At 37.7% G+C, this 19,813-nt stretch overlaps 1 protein-coding gene across 4 annotated transcripts in view; it reads left to right on the plus strand.

Moving 5' to 3' along the window:
* Positions 1-9,257: 9,257 nt before the first annotated feature.
* The window catches only part of EML4 (EMAP like 4), a 125,672-nt gene continuing 115,116 nt past the window's right edge, over positions 9,258-19,813 (plus strand). For all 4 annotated transcript variants that reach the window (XM_063443891.1, XM_063443892.1, XM_063443895.1 and 1 more), the window contains exon 1: positions 9,258-9,513. In XM_063443891.1, coding sequence (XP_063299961.1) covers positions 9,402-9,513 — 112 coding nt within the window. In that variant the 5' untranslated portion in view covers positions 9,258-9,401. The remainder of the gene's footprint in view (positions 9,514-19,813) is intronic.

A 19,813-nucleotide genomic window follows, 5' to 3' on the forward strand; every position in this document is an offset into this window, starting at 1 on the left:
TCTGCCTTTCTACGCATCTTGCGCTCTTCCTTCTTCTTTGTCTCGGTTTCCCTATTCATATATACCTTGTTTGCTACCTCCATTAGTTGGGTTATGGACATCCCTACAAACCCTTCTAACTTTTGTAGCTTGCGCTTTATATCCCCGTAGGCTTGGCTGACAAAGGCAGAGTTAACCATTCGGTAATTCTCAAGAGCCTCCCGATTAAAGGGGGTATACAAACGGTATGCCTCCAATAATCGGTCATAAAAGACACTGGGCGATTCATCACATTTCTGTAATACCTCAGCCGTCTTAGACATGTTAATCGCCTTCTTTCCTCCAGCTTTCATGCCAGCAATAATAGCGTCTCTGTAAGCTTTTAAATGGACCATGTCTGCGCCATTGACATTCCAATTTGGATCGGTGTTTGGATAATGGGCTGCGGCCCATGCTGCTGGGTTGGCCTGATTTTGTGTACGGGCCTCTTCTTCCAGCGCTTTAATTGCCGCTTGATTTATCCTAGTCCTTTCCTCGTTATTAAACAATGTCATTAATAATTGCTGGCAATCAGCCCAAGTGGGATTGTGTGTCTGGACTATTGAGGTAAACAAATCCGTCATGGCATGAGGCTTTTCGGTGTAAGAGGAGTTATGGGTCTTCCAATTAAAGAGATCGGTGGTTGTGAAAGGAACATAGACGTAGACTGGATCAGCATATTGTATCTGGCCGTCATCGTTAATGTGTATCGGGCCAGGAGTCAATCGAAGAGGCATTTGATAATGTCGGGGTTGGAGGGTACCGGTCAGTTGTCGGGTTAGTATGGGGCTTCGTAGAGATGCGTCCGTTAGGGGTTCCGGTCGAGGGGTAGTAAGACAAGGGGATGGGGAAGCTTTACTAAGGGGAAGGTTGGTGAGTAGAATATTCCGGGCCGGGCTAGGAAGAGCCTGACCGGAAACTAGATATGGCGCCAAATCTGGGTATGTGGAGTTAACGGAGGTAGGTACCGGAAGGGGAGGGTTTGAAACAAGAGGGCTGGACTCTGAGCTAGAGGAGGGAGTAGGTGGGGACAACGGGGCAAGGGGAGGAGCGTTTCCAACAGCACCTCCTCTTCCGGTGGAGGAGAAGTAAGGGGGCGGCATGGGGATCTCAGACTCAGGAGGCGTGTCCAAAATGGGCGTGATTACGGCCTTAGTGGACAAGCGAGTCCTGGCCACCATGAGGCGACATTGCTCCTCGTGGCATACTCGGATCCATTTTGGCGAGTCATTTACGGCCTGCCTCCAACAATCAATATATGGAAACTGGCCGTAAAGTTCAGGCCTACCTGATACAGCCACGTGTACACGCTGTACCAGATTAGGATCCAAACTGCCACGTGGTGGCCATGCGGCAACCAAAGTAGGCCATTCCCTACTACATAAAGTAGTCAGGCGTGCTGGAGACATCTTTACCCCAAAATCACATGCAGTATATCCCTTTTTAAAGTTTTTTATCATACATCCTAAGGGATCCAAAATCGTCGAATCCGACGCGCCCATACTTAACAATGGAGCGTCGTCTCCAACAGAAACTAAACACACACTCTTCCAACGGTCACACCCGTTCCCTCGGCAACAGCACCACATGGTACAGTTACTAAGCGAAACGCACACAACAAAACACTCAGGGAATTCCCGTACACACACAGCTGTTACACCAGTAACTAATACTGTGCCCTTTGGCGAAACTATACGGTCACCCACGCTATAATTCCCTATATCTGAATTACCCGTCTATAACATACCCCAGTAACATCGTCTTTACAAACAGTAGTTATAGTATGGTTAGCATTGGTTAGAATACAATTTAAAGTCACAGTTCAGTTAGTAGCGATTATGGTGTTAAACATACAACATAGACGACAATTATTAGTACTTATTTACAGTGTCAGTAATCATACATGGTTATGGTACCGTGCGCTATAATACAATTACACACTATTCACACTCTCGCTAGACGGCAGAGCTCACGCTATCTAGCAAGATATACACGCTACTACAACAATCTTTAGCACATTTACAATTCCCAACTAATCTATTGGCCAGTACCTTGATGGACTACCTAAAACTATCTACATACGTTTTGGTTAGCCACACTGCCCAAGCACCACATATGGCGAACTAGAGGGCAGAATTTACAACAGTACCCTCTTAGTCTATCTACTCTATCAATAGTCTAGTGGGTTCCAAATTTACACGCCTTCCCACTTAGCCAAGATAGGTTGAGATCTAGCGAACCGACTTTACACAGGCGCCGCTTAGTCTCCCGGTCCCTCCGACCTAGCGAACAAAATATACACCCTAGAACGCTAGTCTAGACAAGACACCGGTGTCCGGCTAGGGCTATTTACACCAGAACCCCGCCTGACTCCAAACCAAAATTAAACGGGCTGACTACAGGGCGTTTAATTGAGCGGTGCGCCTTCGCTCCTTCCCTCCACTGGAGGGGGCAGATTCCAAATAACCCCTTATGGGCCTACCGCACAATCGGTATCCAATACCCCTAGTGGGTCCGCCGTCTAAAACAGCGGTCGTCTTACCTCCTCGTTCCTGAACCTGAGTTCACACTCATCGACGGGGACACCCCAGCACTTACTACGTAGAGGCCGATGATCTCCTGGACAACAGACCAGTGGCGCCGAGACGAAGGGAGGTCCACGCAGAAGTTCAGGGGTGCAGCCGTAGAGAACGTGGGCAAAGATAGACCGTCTCACGCCTCTGCTTCTCAGCTACCGTTGAACGATGAGCTTCCCAGCCAATGCACCAAATGATACCAGAGAAACTGATGGAAGCCAAGCACAGAGAGATGGACACAGGTTTCTTCAGGAAGGAAGAGATTCTTTATTCGATTCACCGAACGGGACTCAGAGGGACTAATGTCACCAAAATACAACAAGATCTGAGCCCCGGACAATAGTGTAGGCTCCTTATATAGGCATGTAACTCCTCCCATAATAAGCTCCACCCACACATACTCTTACCCAATCAATCGAACAAGAACTAACTTCCTGTTTGACCGCATGGCTTGCCCAGCGCAATGGAGGAGGGGAATACTACATCCGGTATTCTCGCACATGCTCCGTACACTACTGATCATATCTTTGCCACGTGCAACCAACCGACCGATACACCAGTATATGCATGTACACATGCCACGTGGTAATCTCGGCCTACTAAATTTATTTTTACCGAGATTCCACCACACTGGGCCCCCTCTTCATTGTACTGTACAGGTAGCAGGGGGCCCTCTGTGCACATATAAATAGTGTATGTCCATACACACACACACACAGACTGCTGAGTCAGACACACACACACACAGAGACTGCTGAGTCCTTACACACACACACAGACACAGACTGCTGAGTCCATACACACACACAGACTTGTGAGTCCATGCGCACACACACACACAGACTGCTGAGTCCAGACACACACACACACACACACACAGACTGCTGAGTCCTCACACACACACAGACTGCTGAGTCCAGACACACACACACACACACAGACTGCTGAGTCCACACACACACACACACAGACTGCTGAGTCCAGACACACACACACATACACACAGACTGCTGAGTCCACACACACACACACACACACACACTGCTAAGTCCATACACACACAAACACACACACACACAGACTGCTGAGTCCAGACACACACACACAGACACACACACACATACACACACACACACAGACTGCTGAGTCCAGACACACACACACACAGACTGCTGAGTCCATATACACACACACACACACACACTGTTGCCTACCTGTTGCTGGGGGTCAGCCATTTTCTGGCCTTTGTAGCAGCAGCGGGGCTTATGTGCGGGAGGCGGGGCTTTGTGTGGGGGCGGGGCCTGTGCCGGAGAGCCTGTCAGTGCTCTCTCCGGCCACAGAAGGCCCCCAGCCTCCAGCTGAGCTGCACTGTCCTGCATTCCCTCGGGCTGTCACAGACTGTTACAGCCCGAAGGAATATAATCTAAGCACATGGCCAGCAGGTTGCTGGCATTTGGGGAGGTGCCAGGGGGGCACAACATGAAGTAGGGGGGGCTATGGCCCCCTCTGGCGCCCCCCCCCCAGCGACGCTGGACCATCCATACATCAAATCTTGTGATCCACAAGAAGAAGGCTGACTCACAGGCTATCAACAGCTGTGGGACCATAAAAAGGATAGTCCCTATTTAGTGACAATGATAAATTATAAAAATTGCGCTGACTCTTTGGGCTTTTGCAAAAATCAACAACTTTTTAAAATTTACCAATAGAATGTGTTGTATTTTGTAAATATCCACTCCAAGTAGCATAACCAGTGCCACTACAGCCTGTCGTAGTGCTTATGTGATTTCCTTGGTGTAATGTCAAACTCTAGAACTGGATTGAAATAATATGGGGCTGTCAACAACACTTGGTGACTACCTTCTCCATGACTGGTTTAGAGTGGATGGCTAATCCACCCATCAAGTCAGCAGCCTTGCAGTACCAGTTGGACATATTCGCCACTAATAACGTATTATTGTTAAACATGCATTATCAGAGCTGCCAAATTATTTGACATTCAATCAGGGATAGCATCAGTCAGGTAGTGGGATACTGCACTCAAGTGTATTCGTACACAGAAACTCTGTGTTGGAGATTCCCTTGCCCCCAATATTTATCCAGAAGTATAAAGCCACAGGCTTTACTGTGCAGGGTGAAAACTCCAATATTATTTTATTATAATCCAAAGGACAAAACAAAAATACTATGTTTCAGCCATGAGGCCTTTATCATGTATGGCTACGTGATTACATGATTAAGGCCCCTCGGCAGAAACGTTGTCTTTGTTTTGTCTTTTGGATTATAATAAAAGAAAATTTGAGTTTTCACCCTGCACTGTAACGCCTGTGGCTTTTTACTTAAAGGGACACTATAGTCACCAGCACAACTTTAGCTTGGTGAGGCAGTTATAGTGTATAGATCATGCCCCTGCAGTCTCACTGCTCAATTTGCTGCCATTTAGGGGTTAAATCATTTTGTTTTTTAAAGCCCTAGCCACACCTCCTTGCATGTGACTGACACAGCCTTTCTAAACACTTCCTGTAAAGAATATAAACACAAATAGGTGTGGTTGTGGTTGGCGCTTCTTATAATGTATGTAGTGTATTCTTTAGCTGCTATATACACTATGTGGGTACTCCCAATATCCCACTGCAAGATAAAACACACCAGGAAAAACAACTAAACTTGGGGTCTGGTTGGTGTTTCCACCTTCCAGGCCTCTAGTTTGAGTGTAGCGCTGTATAGATCTATTAGAAACTAAGTATATGTAAACTCACCCCTCTTATTTGCTTGTTAGGGGGTGTACATAAAAAATAAAAGAGATATACAAAATAATCCCAGTCAGTAAATATTTGTAGTGAGTTCTAGTTTACTCACATTTTTTAGAGCCTTTTGAGATTTTAGGCTCTAAACGTCCAGGCTTCAGTGTCTTTAAGGTAGACAGCTTAACCCATTTTGTTCCCCCTCTTCCTTGAGATTCTTGCTTCAAATGTGTCTCCACATTGTGAGTATGGAAAGGCAAAAGGGAAAAAAACGGGGACTCTAGGTGTAGTATTTTAAAAAACACTTTTTGGAAGTATATAGGTGTTTTAGAAGGGTGCTCACCTTTTCCAGAGCCTTTTGGTCACTGGCTCTAAGTTTGCAGGCTTAGTGTCAAAATGGGGTGACACTTCCCCTTACTGGAAGCAAGTGCAGGATACAGTAAAATATATAAATCTATTTATTAATTAGTGCATTAAAATAACATTAAAAAGTAATACTGGAACTAGAAAATAAAAAATGTGTAGAATAATATGTAGAATAATCAGTAGAAGTTCCGTTCCTTCTGCCAAGACGCGTTTCGCTGTAATTAGCTTCCTCAGTCGGCTGTACTCGTGTGCTGCTTGTTCCGGTTTTTATGTCTTCAAAAAAGCCCGCCTTTACTTTCATTGGTCGGTCCGTTTGTGCCTGCTTGATTGGTTGCGCGACGTCATATCCGTTCCGGTCCGTGATATTGCGTAACGTCATTTCCGTTCCGGACCGGCGTTTCTGGGACTTCAAATCCCATGATTCTTCCTAGACTTAATGTCATTTCCGGTTAATTTCGTCGATATATGGGGCGAAATGAAAGTCCTTTTTAATGTCCTTTGTTGGTATATCACATCCTTGTATAAATAGACAAATTTTTTCTACATATGACTTGGCTTTACATCCCAAACTTTTAATAAAAGTGCTTACAGTACATCTTCTATATACAGAATGCTTGTGTGTATTTTTCATGCATAACTATTCATAAATATTCAGGTTTAATGGAAAATACATGTGCAGTTTTTCTATATTAAATACAGAGTGTGAAATATAAAATAAATCAATGAATATATATAGAGGTAGATATTGCTGGAGGAGGAAGAAAAAATCAATAAATTATTATCCTTAAAATGATAGGGGGGAGCTTGTAAGTAAACTTATCAATTTTGGTATAGTAATTGAACAATGAAAAGTAAATTGAATATGGAGGTGAGGTAGAAAGTAGATGCAAAAATGGAAAAAATAAAACAAAAATAAAAATAAGAAAAAAATAAAAATTAAAATTAAAATTAAAATATTAAACTAAAAATATATAATTAGAAATAAAAATAAAAATAAAATAAAAATAGGAATGGGAATAGATATAAAAATAAAAATAAAATTGAAATAAAAATAAAAGTAAATAAATAAATAAAAATAAAAATAAATATAAAAATAAAAATAAAATTAAAAATAAAAAGGGAAATAAAGTTACAGAAAAATGAAATTGAAAATAAAAATAAAAATAAATATGAATAATAAATATAAAAATTAAACAACAAAGATGTAGATTTGGAAATTAATACAAAAGTGAAATATATATATATATATACCTAAATAAATAAAATCGGAATCAAAATGAAAAAATGAAAATACAAAATAGAGATAAAAATAAAAATAATAATAAAAATGAAATTAAGAATGGATTCTATAGAAAAGGGAATTTATAAAAAAGGGAATTTATAAAAAAGAGAATTTATAAAAAATGGCACAGTTCAAAATCCGCGTTCAGACCAAACGGAGCTAGAGTGTTTAAATTAAAAATCCATTTGGTCTCTATTTGTCCCAATTTATTGATTTCATCCTCTCCTCGACAGTTTAATTCTATCTTCTGGATTGCAAAGAATTCCAAAAATTCAGGGTTACTTTCATGCATTTCCTTGAAATGTATTGGAACGCTGTGTTTAGCAAATCCCTTTCTAATGTTGCGTACATGTTCATTTACTCTAACTTGTAATGGTCTTTTAGTTCTCCCGACGTACAGAAGATTACAGGGACATTTCAGAACGTAAATAACTCGTTTTGAAAAACATGTTACCATATCTTTTATTTTGTATTCTTTTTTATTTTTTGGATCCTGAAACTTGATTAAATGCCTTTTTCCGCTCTTAGTGCTCACTGCTCCTGCACGCCAGGCAGTTTCCACATCCAAAAAAAATTTTTTTCCCTGATGTGGTTATGGGTCAATTTTTGCTTTAAATTTGGTGCTCCTCTATGTATGATTCTTGGTATATCTGGTAAAATTGTGTGTAGCATTGGGTCTTTCCTCAGGATAGGCCAGTGTTTGTTGATAATTTGTTTGATTTTTCGACTGTTGTGGTTGTAGTTACAGATAAAAGATACGTTATGTGTTTCGTTTTTGTCTTTCTGTTTATATTTTAGTAATTTGCATCTGTCTGTCCGTTCTACTTCTTCCATTAGCTTACAAAGATGTTCCTCCTCATACCCTTTCCGTTCTACTTCTTCCATTAGCTTACAAAGATGTTCCTCCTCATACCCTTTTTCCATAAATTGTGATTTTATTTTTGTGGCTTGAGTTTGGAAAGTGTTAATGTCTGTACAGTTCCTACGAATTCTGAGGAATTGTGACTTAGGGATATTCTTTAACCATGGGAGAAATGGCAGCTGTTAAGAAAAATATAGGTGTTCACATCCACTGGTTTGAAATAGGTTTTTGTTTTAATTTGGTCCTGGTCTATATATATTGTTAAATCTAGAAAGCTGACCTTCGTATTGCTATATTCTGACGTTAAGGTAATTCCCCAGTCGTTTGTGTTTAAAAAAGTTAAAAACGATTGGAGGCTTTCCTCCGTACCTCTCCATACAAAAAATATATTGTCTATATATCTTTTATAAGAGACCAGGTTCGCTTCCCAGTAACTGCTAGATAAAATAAAAGTGTGTTCCCAAAATGCCATAAAATGATTGGCATAACTGGGAGCGAACCTGGTCCCCATTGCTGTACCAACGTTTTGTAAATAAAAATCGTTATTAAACCAAAAATAATTGTTTGTTAAAAAAAGTTTTATTCCCTCCTTTCTAATAGATCTATACAGCGCTACACTCAAACTAGAGGCCTGGAAGGTGGAAACACCAACCAGACCCCAAGTTTAGTTGTTTTTCCTGGTGTGTTTTAACTTCCTGTAAAGAGTCATCTAATGTTTATACTTCCTTTATCACAATTTATGTTTAATGTACAATTTCTTATATCCTGCTCTGTTGATGACTTGCTAGACCTTGTTGGAGCCTCCTATGTATGATTAAAGTTCAATTTACAGAGCAGGAGTTAAAAAACAAACAAAAAACTTTTAAAGAAAGTTACATCTGATTGAAAATTAAACTATTTTGTTTTCATGCAGGCTGTGTCAGTCACACCCAGGGAAGGTGTGGCTAGGACCGCATAAACAGAAACAGGCGTGATTTAACTCCCAAATGGCAGAGAATTGAGTAGTGAAACTTCGGAGGCATGATCTATACACCCAAACTGCTTCATTAAGCTACATTTGTTCTGGTAACTACAGTGTCCCTTTAAAGATACCATTAGGACTCTAGGTTACATTACTACAGTGAGCTGTGATGGTTACACTGCTTAGAATCCCCTTGAAGATTATATATTTGTAATGTAAATCTGTAATTGTATTACAAATGAAGTGGTATCTGAGCTAATTCAGCCTTAATGGGTGGCCATACTAATGTCACTTACATCATGTGGTGACAGAAAAAGAGTAAAACATTATAAGGATTATTACTTGTACAGGTGGACTCACATGTGTAAACATTGTCGTGTTAAAATAAAGCTTGTTTTATTGAAAAAGAAAAAAAAAAAGCAGCAGCAGGAGGTGGATCTGAAGGCAGTCTGGCTGGAGATTGCAGAGTGTGAGAGGCGGGAGCGCAGGGAGAAGCAGAGCGGCCACATACTGTCCACGTTCACCGACACACAGACACACAGACAGCGGACAGACCGGGGGGTCAGGCCTTCCAGCGCCTGGAGGTGACTGAATGAGAGAGACTCTCCATCTCAGCCCCATCCAGGAAGGTGCCTCCTCCTGCCAGCCCCATCAGGACACGCACTGCACCCAGCACAAAATGGACGGTTTCACCGGCAGCCTGGGTGAGTTACACAGACAGCACTCACACTCACTGAGTACTGTGTGCATGGGGAATGGGACCCAGCTCTGCCCAGTTACAGCCATACACTGCATCTGGACCTCCTGCTGTGCCGGCTGAGAGTCATGGGATATGGATTCCACCACAGCTGGATGGATAGATTTTTAATATTATTTTGTAGATATCAATAATATAGCTGCAAGTTTTCCTCTTCTCAGTATCCATGCTAGGCTAGTGATTAAAAAAAAAAAAAAAAAAAAAAATTATTCCTATAATAAGCTGTGATGGGTTATATTTCCCATGACAGACAGCCAGCCAGCAAGCCATGCTGGCTGGTCATCATGGTAAATGTAGTCCACTACTGCTGGAAGTGTCACAGTTGTTAGAAATCACCAGTATAGCTACTCAATATATATCCATGCTAGGCTGGTGATTTTAAAGAAGTAAATAAAACGTTGTTGTTATTATAAACTGTAATGGGTTATATTTCCCATACCAGCCAGCCAGCAATGTTGGTTGGGCATCCTGGTAATAGTAGTCCACCAGAGCTAGAGGTGTCACACTTGTTAGAAAGCAAAGTGCTATATTTAATAGTTAGACTGGATAATCATTAAGCCAGGGGTGGCCAGAAGATTGATACCTACCAGCTGTTATAGAACTACATCACCCAGGATACCTTGCCAGTTAAGGCTGGCAATGCATCATTGGGGTAATAGACCTACAACTGTGTTGGGGAGATATTTATCTTTTGACCAGCCCTGTGTTAAGCAATCTATTTGCCAACATAGGTTTATTTTTTTTATTTTTTTTTCTTCAGCCTCCTGCCATGCAAGAATAGTTGTTTTTGTTTTGGCACTTAATAAGTTAATGAGCCTAATGCCAGTATATTAGAGTGGATAATACAAATAATCTACATTACAAATAGATGGTTTAGTATGATGTGCTTTGTTTTGTTGTGTAATTAAGTTTAAAACCAAGAATCTCTGCTTCCACTGATTATGGGCGCTCTGGTTCCAAGATGTTTCTGTGGCATTGTTTTTATTTTGAAGCCTATGTTTTACTTCTATTTATTTTTATTTATTTATTTGTTTTTGTTTTTTAAATATCGTTTTGCAGTATAAATCATGACCCTTCCCTTAGACACACATGATAATGTAATAATGTGTATTCGATGTCACTGCTGCTAACATTTGGTGCAGATGAAAAACAGGACTGCATATTTCAGATTTATGGAGGGACACCCTTGTGGAAACCATTTATTTATCTATTTCAGAAATCTGACATTTGATATTTCTGAAAGAAACGTTTTGTAAAATTTTCTTTCTACAATCTACATTGCATGTCTGTGCATATTCCGTTAAATGAGTTTATTCACTAAACATCGAATTGTAACAAATCTAAGTTTGTATGGTAACATTTAGGCTGTAATAGTTAAACTGAGAGAATAGCCACATTTCTCCATATCTGCCATGTTTGTATACATTTGCTATTTGATTTTCACTTTGCTCATATTTAATCTTTAGGAAGTCTGCAAATTGTAGTGAATTGAAAACAGAATTATTAGACTTGGCTTACTATAGCTGAATAGCATTAGTTTTACAAATCTACTGTTGCCTAAATTTTGCAATTCACTGCACTTCCCCTGTTTTATAAATGACATATAATCTGGACTTGGATGGGTGGTGGCTTTTGAATAAGTTGTACAATTTCTGAATTCATCTTTTGACTGTGTACAACAAGATGTTTGTAGCCCAGTTATGTCTTTGTGATATATGTTAACCAAACTTCACTTTTAGTGGGATATCTTAGGAAATTATATAGTGCTCAGCACCATAAAAAGTTTTGCTTGCCTGTGAATTATATATTTTGTAACTGTCTCTAATGGTTTGGCTATATACTAAACATAAATGATAAAAAAAAAATGTTCATTGCACGTTTAGCAATCGAATATATGGTGAGAAAGCTTTGTGGGCAATGTATAAAAAGCCTTGTGTTCTGAAAAATAATAATAAAATAGTCTACTAAAACCACTGGAACCAGCTAGCACATTGCATTGGTGACTGCCTCCTTTCCTTGTATACACCACTTTCATAACAGACTCTTTTTATACAGGCCCCTCTAAATGTCATAATTACACATACAGTATATGTTTTGTGCTCCTGTTACGTATGCATTTTATACTAATCTTTATATCACAATAGCTGCATTTCACGTAAAAGAAAATTTATCTAACAATACATCATACCTAGAAATTTAGTGCTTTGTTTTAATGAATATCCTGTATTTCAGAGTATTAAGTTATGAAACCTCATTAATTAAATTTTTATATATAAATGTCACACCGTTATTTGCAATATGCGGATTGTGCTTTGAACATCATTTGTTTGTGCAGTAGGGTTGAGGTGGTGTACCTGTACGTGTTCTCCCTGTCCCGCCCCTTTATTAACTTATTGGTCGTTGGTTATATCAAGGTGTGCACCATTTTTAAGACAAGATATTTTAGACGTTTTTCAATGTGTCAAGCGGGCAAGCAAATTAATCTGGCAGTCAAAGGATATAAGTGATGATTTGTTTGCTGTACATGTTAATGACATCCAGAGAGCCAGGTTACAATGTCATATAACAAAATATAACATATCAATGTTATTATTTTAATTTATTTAATTTTGTGATCTCACCATTTATCTTAAATTTAAATCTTTAAACTTCTCATTTGCTAGTTTATGTAATTCGTTCTAGCTCTTCTGGTTCCCATAAGTGTATCCTGACCTTTTGATTGTTTAGTGTAGAGAACCAGCTGGTCATGCTGTGTGCATATTTGCCTCTATTCGACATACACATATGGTTTGAACTGTGGTTCTCAAACCACCCCTGCAGTACAAAAGACTCTGTGCTCTTTTCTAAAAAAAAAAAAAAAAAGCTAATCTCTGAATTTCAACCTAGATGTGCTGTACAGCCAATTAAGATGGATTTAAAATTAAAGTGTATTTTTCCCATATGTTTTTCTTTTTGAGGTTTCTTGATTGGTTTGTCATTGTTCCTTTAATTGGCATAGACTAGTAACTTCAATAAATATTTGGAAAGTGTGAAAGAATCCTTAAATCCTTAAAAATTGCCAAGTAAGTATTATGTTTGTGAAAAATAATTACTGGCTTATCGGGTTTTTCTCAATACAAATTCTATCATGATATTGTGTAGACTAACCCGTGCCTTTAATAAGTTAATACTACTTGTACTAATTCTAATTTGAATGTATATATGCAGCTCTGTAGTGTGTGTGTGTGTGTGTGTTATGTATATACTTATCATTATATGCAAACAGACATCTTTTTCTTACATATTTTTCTTCCAGCCCAGTTTAGTTTAAAAAAAAAAAAAAAAAAAAGGGGGTACAGGAAGTGCTTTTTCTCCTATCCCGTACCTTTTTCTACTCCTTGTTTTCTTTCTTTCCTCCTTTTAAAAGCACATCAGCTTGTCGAAGTGTTTTATGTGTCTGCAGTTTTTTCAACAATGTATAAAATTGGCCATTTTAGTAGAAATTGGCACTTTTTTTTTTTTTTTATAAGTGGGCGCATAGACTCTTCCCCAGGTTTTCTTCCACTTCCGTTAGCTCCACGGAACAAGCTGAGCTAGACCGTGCCTACCTCCCCCACTCTCAATGAGCTGTTCTACAGCTCATTGAAAAGTATTGGAAATCCGTGATTGTGTGTGATCCTTTGATTGGTCTGTACTCCGGCACAGACTGAAAGACTGAGTCAGGAAAATAGGGGAAGCCATGCAGTTTATGCAAGCTGTTTTTTCATATATACAAATAGAAAATATGAAGGGAGAAATTATTTATCTTTATATCTTTTTTTTTTTTTTTTTTTACAAAGGCTGTAAAGAGAAATCACGTTTAGCCTTCTTACATCTCCAAAAGAAGGCCAAAAAGTTTGAAGCGCTTCACATGTTTTTCTTTGGGAGTATATCTTCTAAACCATAGGAAAAAAATCAGTAGAGTGTTCTCTTCTCAGTATAACATTTCTTTTAAAGACATTCGATTCGATTGCTGATATAGCTTGACATTGGTAGCCTTCTTCTATTGACTATAGTGTCCCTTTAATGTAAGCTCAATATGTGTTTCTCACTGATGACTAATGTTGGCACCTCCCATATTTGTAAGCTATGCTTTCACCTAAAGCATCTTGGGAAGCATAGTTTAAAATAATTTAAGGTAGAAGAGAGAGCCCCCCTCCCCCTAGAAGTATTTTTCAAGTAGTTTGTGCTGCCTTTTCCTAATGGTACCAGTATTTGACACCAAGTCACTGATGCCTGGATACAGAAAAAGGTTTAACACTGAATGGTGTTATGGTGCATTACAACTTCAATAAGTTAAAGTGGTTATGATGCCAGGAGTCTTCCTTTCATGAGATAGTACCTGGCATCTCCTAGATGTATAGCTCAGGGTTTCTGATTTTTATTTTGTAGAAGGTAGGAGTGCAGTATAGCTGTCTTGATCCTTTTTAATGTCTTGTGTCAGGACGAAAAACTAACTTCTCCAGCAATCAAAAAGTGCTGCCTGTTTAAAAAAATAAAAATAAAAAAAAATTGCTTTTGCAAGTATCCATGAGTTCTTCTGTTTTAAATATAACGTTGTAAAAAACATTGACTTCTGAAAGCTGAGACATTGAAGTGCGAGCAGGTTTGGCAGATGATCAATCATTGGCCTTTTAGTGATGGGGTTTTCCTGCAACATCAGATAATGCACTTCTTCCGGTTGAATTGTTGACTGGTGCAGTAATATTGATGATCAATGATGGAGTCCATCAATTTAGTTTATTATAAGAAGACATGTGGCCCCGATTGATTCCATTATTGGACATGTCTCCTCTTATAACTATAATTGAATTAAATACCATTTAAGGAACAAAACCATTGTAGCTATTTAAATATAAATGCTGTTTTGCAGTGTTTTATTCTGAGCATTTTGGTTTACTATATTGCAAATCATGCTGCTTGTATTGAGATTTTTTTTTTTAATATTATACAAATATGACTTGTTTGCCTAAAGGTTTTACCCATAGGTAAATATACTGAGCATGTTAATGAATATATTCCGATCAATAAAGAACCTTTTTTTTTTTCTGTAGTATGTAAAGTCTGGAAGTCATAGTGAGGTGTTTCTTATACGCTTAGGGCAAATCTGTTGTGCGGTTGTCATTTAAATATAGACAACTGCTCAGTATATATTCAGTATTAAAAAAAAAAAAAAAAAAAGTTACTTTTTGGGTTTAAATATCCTCCTTGCATGACAAAATAATATAAGTTGCGCAAACACTGGTGTTAAATTGACTGCTTATACTTTTTTTTTCTACTTCATGGGTGTCCCGCCCAAGGTCACTGTATGCAGGTGTGTGACCTGGTTCATTGGGAGTTAAAATTCACTTTGTCTGCACTAGACTCAAAACACATGATAAATTCCCCATATTAAACCATACTGGTATGAAAGCTGCCCCCAGAAAAAGAATATGGACAATCCTAGGTAACCTTAGTAAAAAAAATATATATATACTTTAGCATTAATCCATATAAAAACACTATAATACCCACTATTAGGTATGCCTTGTCAGTAACGTGATTTGTATACCAGGCGAAGGCTGTCCTTTAATAGAAGAACATGTATTATGAACAAAAATATTAGTAGTGCATACATTTAGAAATGAAATTACACCAAGCAAACAGATACATTAAAATTAGAAATTAACAGAAGACCCCAATACGCACTGCCATAGCAAAGTAACAGTATTTTTTGGTCCCAAGAGAGCTTTTGGATATTTCAGTGATAATGCAATGCCGAGCTGGTTCTCATATTGAATTAAAAAGTGCCTATGTATTTTAACATACTGTATACACTTTTGGTTCATCTCAGGTTGCTAAATGTGCCCTCATGTGCCCTCAATCCCTGCTTTAAGAAAAGGGCAATAAATGCATCCTACACCTGGCAGAAAATATACAAAATCATGTTTTTTTTTTTTATTTATTTATTTTTTTAAATGTGTGCATGTGATTTCCCTATAAACAGGACTACATAGACCGTTTCTTTGTTTTTTTTTCACATGTCTTTTATATTTAACAATTTAGAAATAAAACGTTTTCTAAACTTAAAGTCTGTAAACCTTCATTGAACTAAAACTAGCATGGTTATTTATTCTAAAGTGAGAATTCAAAACTTAGTGTTTGCGGCTTAAAGGACCGCTATAGTGCCAGGAAAACATACTCTTTTTCCTGGCTCTATAGGGTCCTTGGGTCCCCCTCAACCTCAGGGCCCCCCTCTCGCCAGGCTCTAGGGTGAAGAAGGGGTTAAATCACTTGCCTTTCTCCAGAGTCGGACTCTCCTCCTCCTTTCCCGTCATCGGCTGAATGCGCATGAGCCGCGCGCACATTCAGCCAGTTTCATAGGAAAGCATTTGCAATGCTTTCCTATGGACGCTGGCATCTTCTCACTGTGAAAAGCGCAGAAGCGCCTCTAGCGGCTGTCAGTGAGACAGCCACTAGAGGCTGGATTAACCCTAATGTTGTTTACAGCAGAAAGGGTTAATCCTAAATGGACCTGGCACCCAGACCACTTCATTAAGCTGAAGTGGTCTGGGTGCCTATAGTGGTCCTTTAAGCTAATTTTATGCAGTTATTAACCCCTTAACGACCGCTGACGGTTCAGGACCGTCAGCGGTAAAACGTGCGTTTGGACCGCTGACGGTCCTGAACCGTCATAACGGTTTTGGGCTACTTACCTGATCGCCGTCGGTCCCACGGCGGCGATCAGTGCTCCACCCGGTCCAGGGGGGTTGCCTGTCTGCCCAGGCAGCCCCCCTTCGGCAGATCAGGACCCCACGGCCATGTGATCACTCGATCACATGACCGCAATAGGTGTCCATGTGTCTGCCTGCAGGGGGACTGTCTGTGCTGACAGGCAGTCTCCCTGCAAGTGAAAAATCCAAAATAAAGTGTAAAAAAAAAATCTGTGTGAAAAAAAAAAAAATAATATGTGTATATATATGCTATATATACATGTATTATATCTATATATACCTATATATAATATATGTATATATATCATATATATAATGTCACACTAAGTGTATTTTTATATTTATATATACGTATATAATTATAAAAATACACTTATATTTAAATTACACACGAATATATACAATATATATAATAACTATATATATGGTATATATATATTATTATAAAATACAAATAATATGTTAATAAAAATAAATAACAAAAAATAAAAATAATTTTTAATAATTAAAAAAAAATTATATATATATATTCAGTTTTATTCTAACAGTATTTTGATATTGATATATATATATTTATATCAAAATATACTTAGAATGTAATGATATATATATCTATGTATAAATAAATAAATAAAAATAATACGAAATATACATATGTCCACATACATAATTACATAAATAATTTCATAAATATACACGTAGACGTCAAATATATAAATATGTATATATATTAAAATTCTACGTGCATATTTATGTAATATTTTTACCTAATTAAGTAATTTTAATGATTGCAATTTGAGGGACCTGCCTGCCAACCCAGGCCAAAAGTCCAGATAATTTAATTTGCTAGCACTGTGTTTAACCCTGTAACTTTCTATGACACCCTAAATCCTGTACATGGGGGTACTGTTTTACTCGGGAGACTTCGCTGAACACAAATATTAGTGTTTCAAAACAGTAAAACATATCACAGCGATGATATTGTCAGTGAAAGTGAAGTTTTTTGCATTTTTCACACACAAACAGCTCTTTCACTGAGGATATTATTGCTGTGATATATTTTACTGTTCTGATACACTAATATTTGTGTTCAGCGAAGTCTCCTGAGTATAACAGTACCCCACATGTAGAGGTTTTATAGTGTTTGTGAAAGTTACAGGGTCAAATATAAGGCTTGATTTTACTTTTTTTTTTTTTTATTGAAATTTGTCAGATTGGTTAGGTTGCCTTTGAGAGCGTATGGTAGCCAAGGAATGAGAATTAGCCCCATGATGGCATACCATTTGCGAAAGAAGACAACCCAAGGTATTGCAAATGGGGTATGTTCAGCCTTTTTTAGTAGCCACTTAGTCACAAACACCGGCCAAAGTTAGCGTTTTTTGCATTTTTAACACACAAACAAATATAAATGCTAACTTTGGCCCGTGTTTGTGACTAGGTGGCTACTAAAAAAAACTGGACATACCCCATTTTGAATACCCTGGGTTGTCTACTTTAAAAAATATGTACATGTTAGGTGTGTTTCGGGGATTTATGACAGATAACGGTGTAACAATGTCACTATTGATACATTTAAAATATATATATATTGAAACAGCAATTTCCTACTTGTATTTATAGGCCTATAACTTGCAAAAAAAAGCAATAAAGCATGTAAACACTGGGTGTTTTTAAACTCGGGACAAAATTTTGAATCTATTTAGCAGTTTTTTTCATTAGCTTTTGTAGATAAGTAAAAGATTTTTCAAGTAAAAGTCCAAAAACATGTTTTTTTTTTTATTTTTCACCATATTTTATTATTTTTTTTAAATACAATATATGACATAATATATATACTGGTATGTAAAGAAAGCCCTTCTTGTCGTGAAAAAAACAGTATATAACTTGTATGGGAACCGTAAATGAGAGAGCGGAAAATTACAGCTAAACACAAACACCACAAAAGTGTTAAAACTGCTCTGGTCCTTAACGTACAAACATCGCAAAAACAGGCCGGTCCTGAAGGGGTTAATATTCTAGCCTGTGTGTTGTTTATATTGGACCCAAGTTCTTCCTGCTTGGCCATATTGGCTTAAGAACTAATTGCTGCCATTGATAATTTAGAAAACGGTTTAATGCTTGTTTTTCACCATTGCATTTTTTGTTGAACAAAACATATTAAAACGATTGGTTTTTAACCCCTTAACGACGTAGGACGGTTCAGGACCGTCATCGGCATTTTTCCCTTGCCGACCGATGACGGTCCTGAACCGTCCTAAATTTAACAGGTACTTACCCGATCGCCGTCGTTTCCCCGGCGGCGATCGGCGGTGCTCCCGGTGTGGGGAGACTGCCTGCAGCCCAGACAGTCTCCCCATGGCGGATTAGGACCCCTGTGGCCATGTGATCGCCCAACAGGGCGACCACATGGTCACAATAGGTGTCCTAGTCTCTGCCTGCAGGGGGACTGTCTGTGCTGACAGGCAGTCTCCCTGCAAGTGTAAAATAAAAAATAAAAAAATGAAAGTTATAGTTAATAAAAACAAATGATTATTATATATGTGTGTGTATATATATATATATATATATATATATATATATATATATATATATATATATATATATATATATATATATTATACCTATATAATATATGTCTATATATCATATATATAATGTCATACTAAGTGTATTTTTATATTAATATGTACATATATTAATATAAAAATACACTTATAATTAAATTACACACGTGTGTATATATATAATATATATAATAACTATATATATTGTATATATATATTATTATAAAATACAAATAATAAGTAATTTAAATTAAATTAAACGTGTCAAAATAATAAAAATTTTAAAAAAAATATATCTATACGAAATTTTATTGTAACTGTATTTTGATATTAATATATATATATTTATATCAAAATACACTTAGAATGAAATTGTATATTTATCTCTGTATATATAAATAAAAAGAATACGAACTATTCATATGTCCATATACAAAATTACATAAATAATTATATAAATATACACGTAGACTTCAAATATATAAATATGCATATATATTTAAATTCTACGTGCATATTTATGTAATAATTTTACATAACTAAGTTATTTTATTGATTGCAATTTAAGGGACCTGCCTGCCAACCCAAGCCGAAAGTCCAGAGAATTCAATTTGCTGTCACTGTATTTTACCCTGTAACGTTCTACGACACCCTAAAACCTGTACATGGGGGTTACTGTTTTACTCGGGAGACTTTGCTGAACACAAATATTAGTGATTCAAAACAGTAAAACATATCACAGCGATGATATTGTCAGTGAAAGTGACTTTTTTTGCATTTTTCACACACAAACAGCACTTTTACTGATGATATAATTGTTGTGATACATTTTCCAGTTTTGAAACACTAATATTTGTGTTCAGCAAAGTCTCCTGAGTATAAAAGTACCCCCCATGTACAGGTTTTATAGCGTTTTTGAAAGTTACAGGGTCAAATATACCACTTAGTCACA

This window comes from Pelobates fuscus, chromosome 2 (genome assembly GCF_036172605.1).
Source record: "Pelobates fuscus isolate aPelFus1 chromosome 2, aPelFus1.pri, whole genome shotgun sequence".
NCBI lineage: Eukaryota > Metazoa > Chordata > Amphibia > Anura > Pelobatidae > Pelobates > Pelobates fuscus.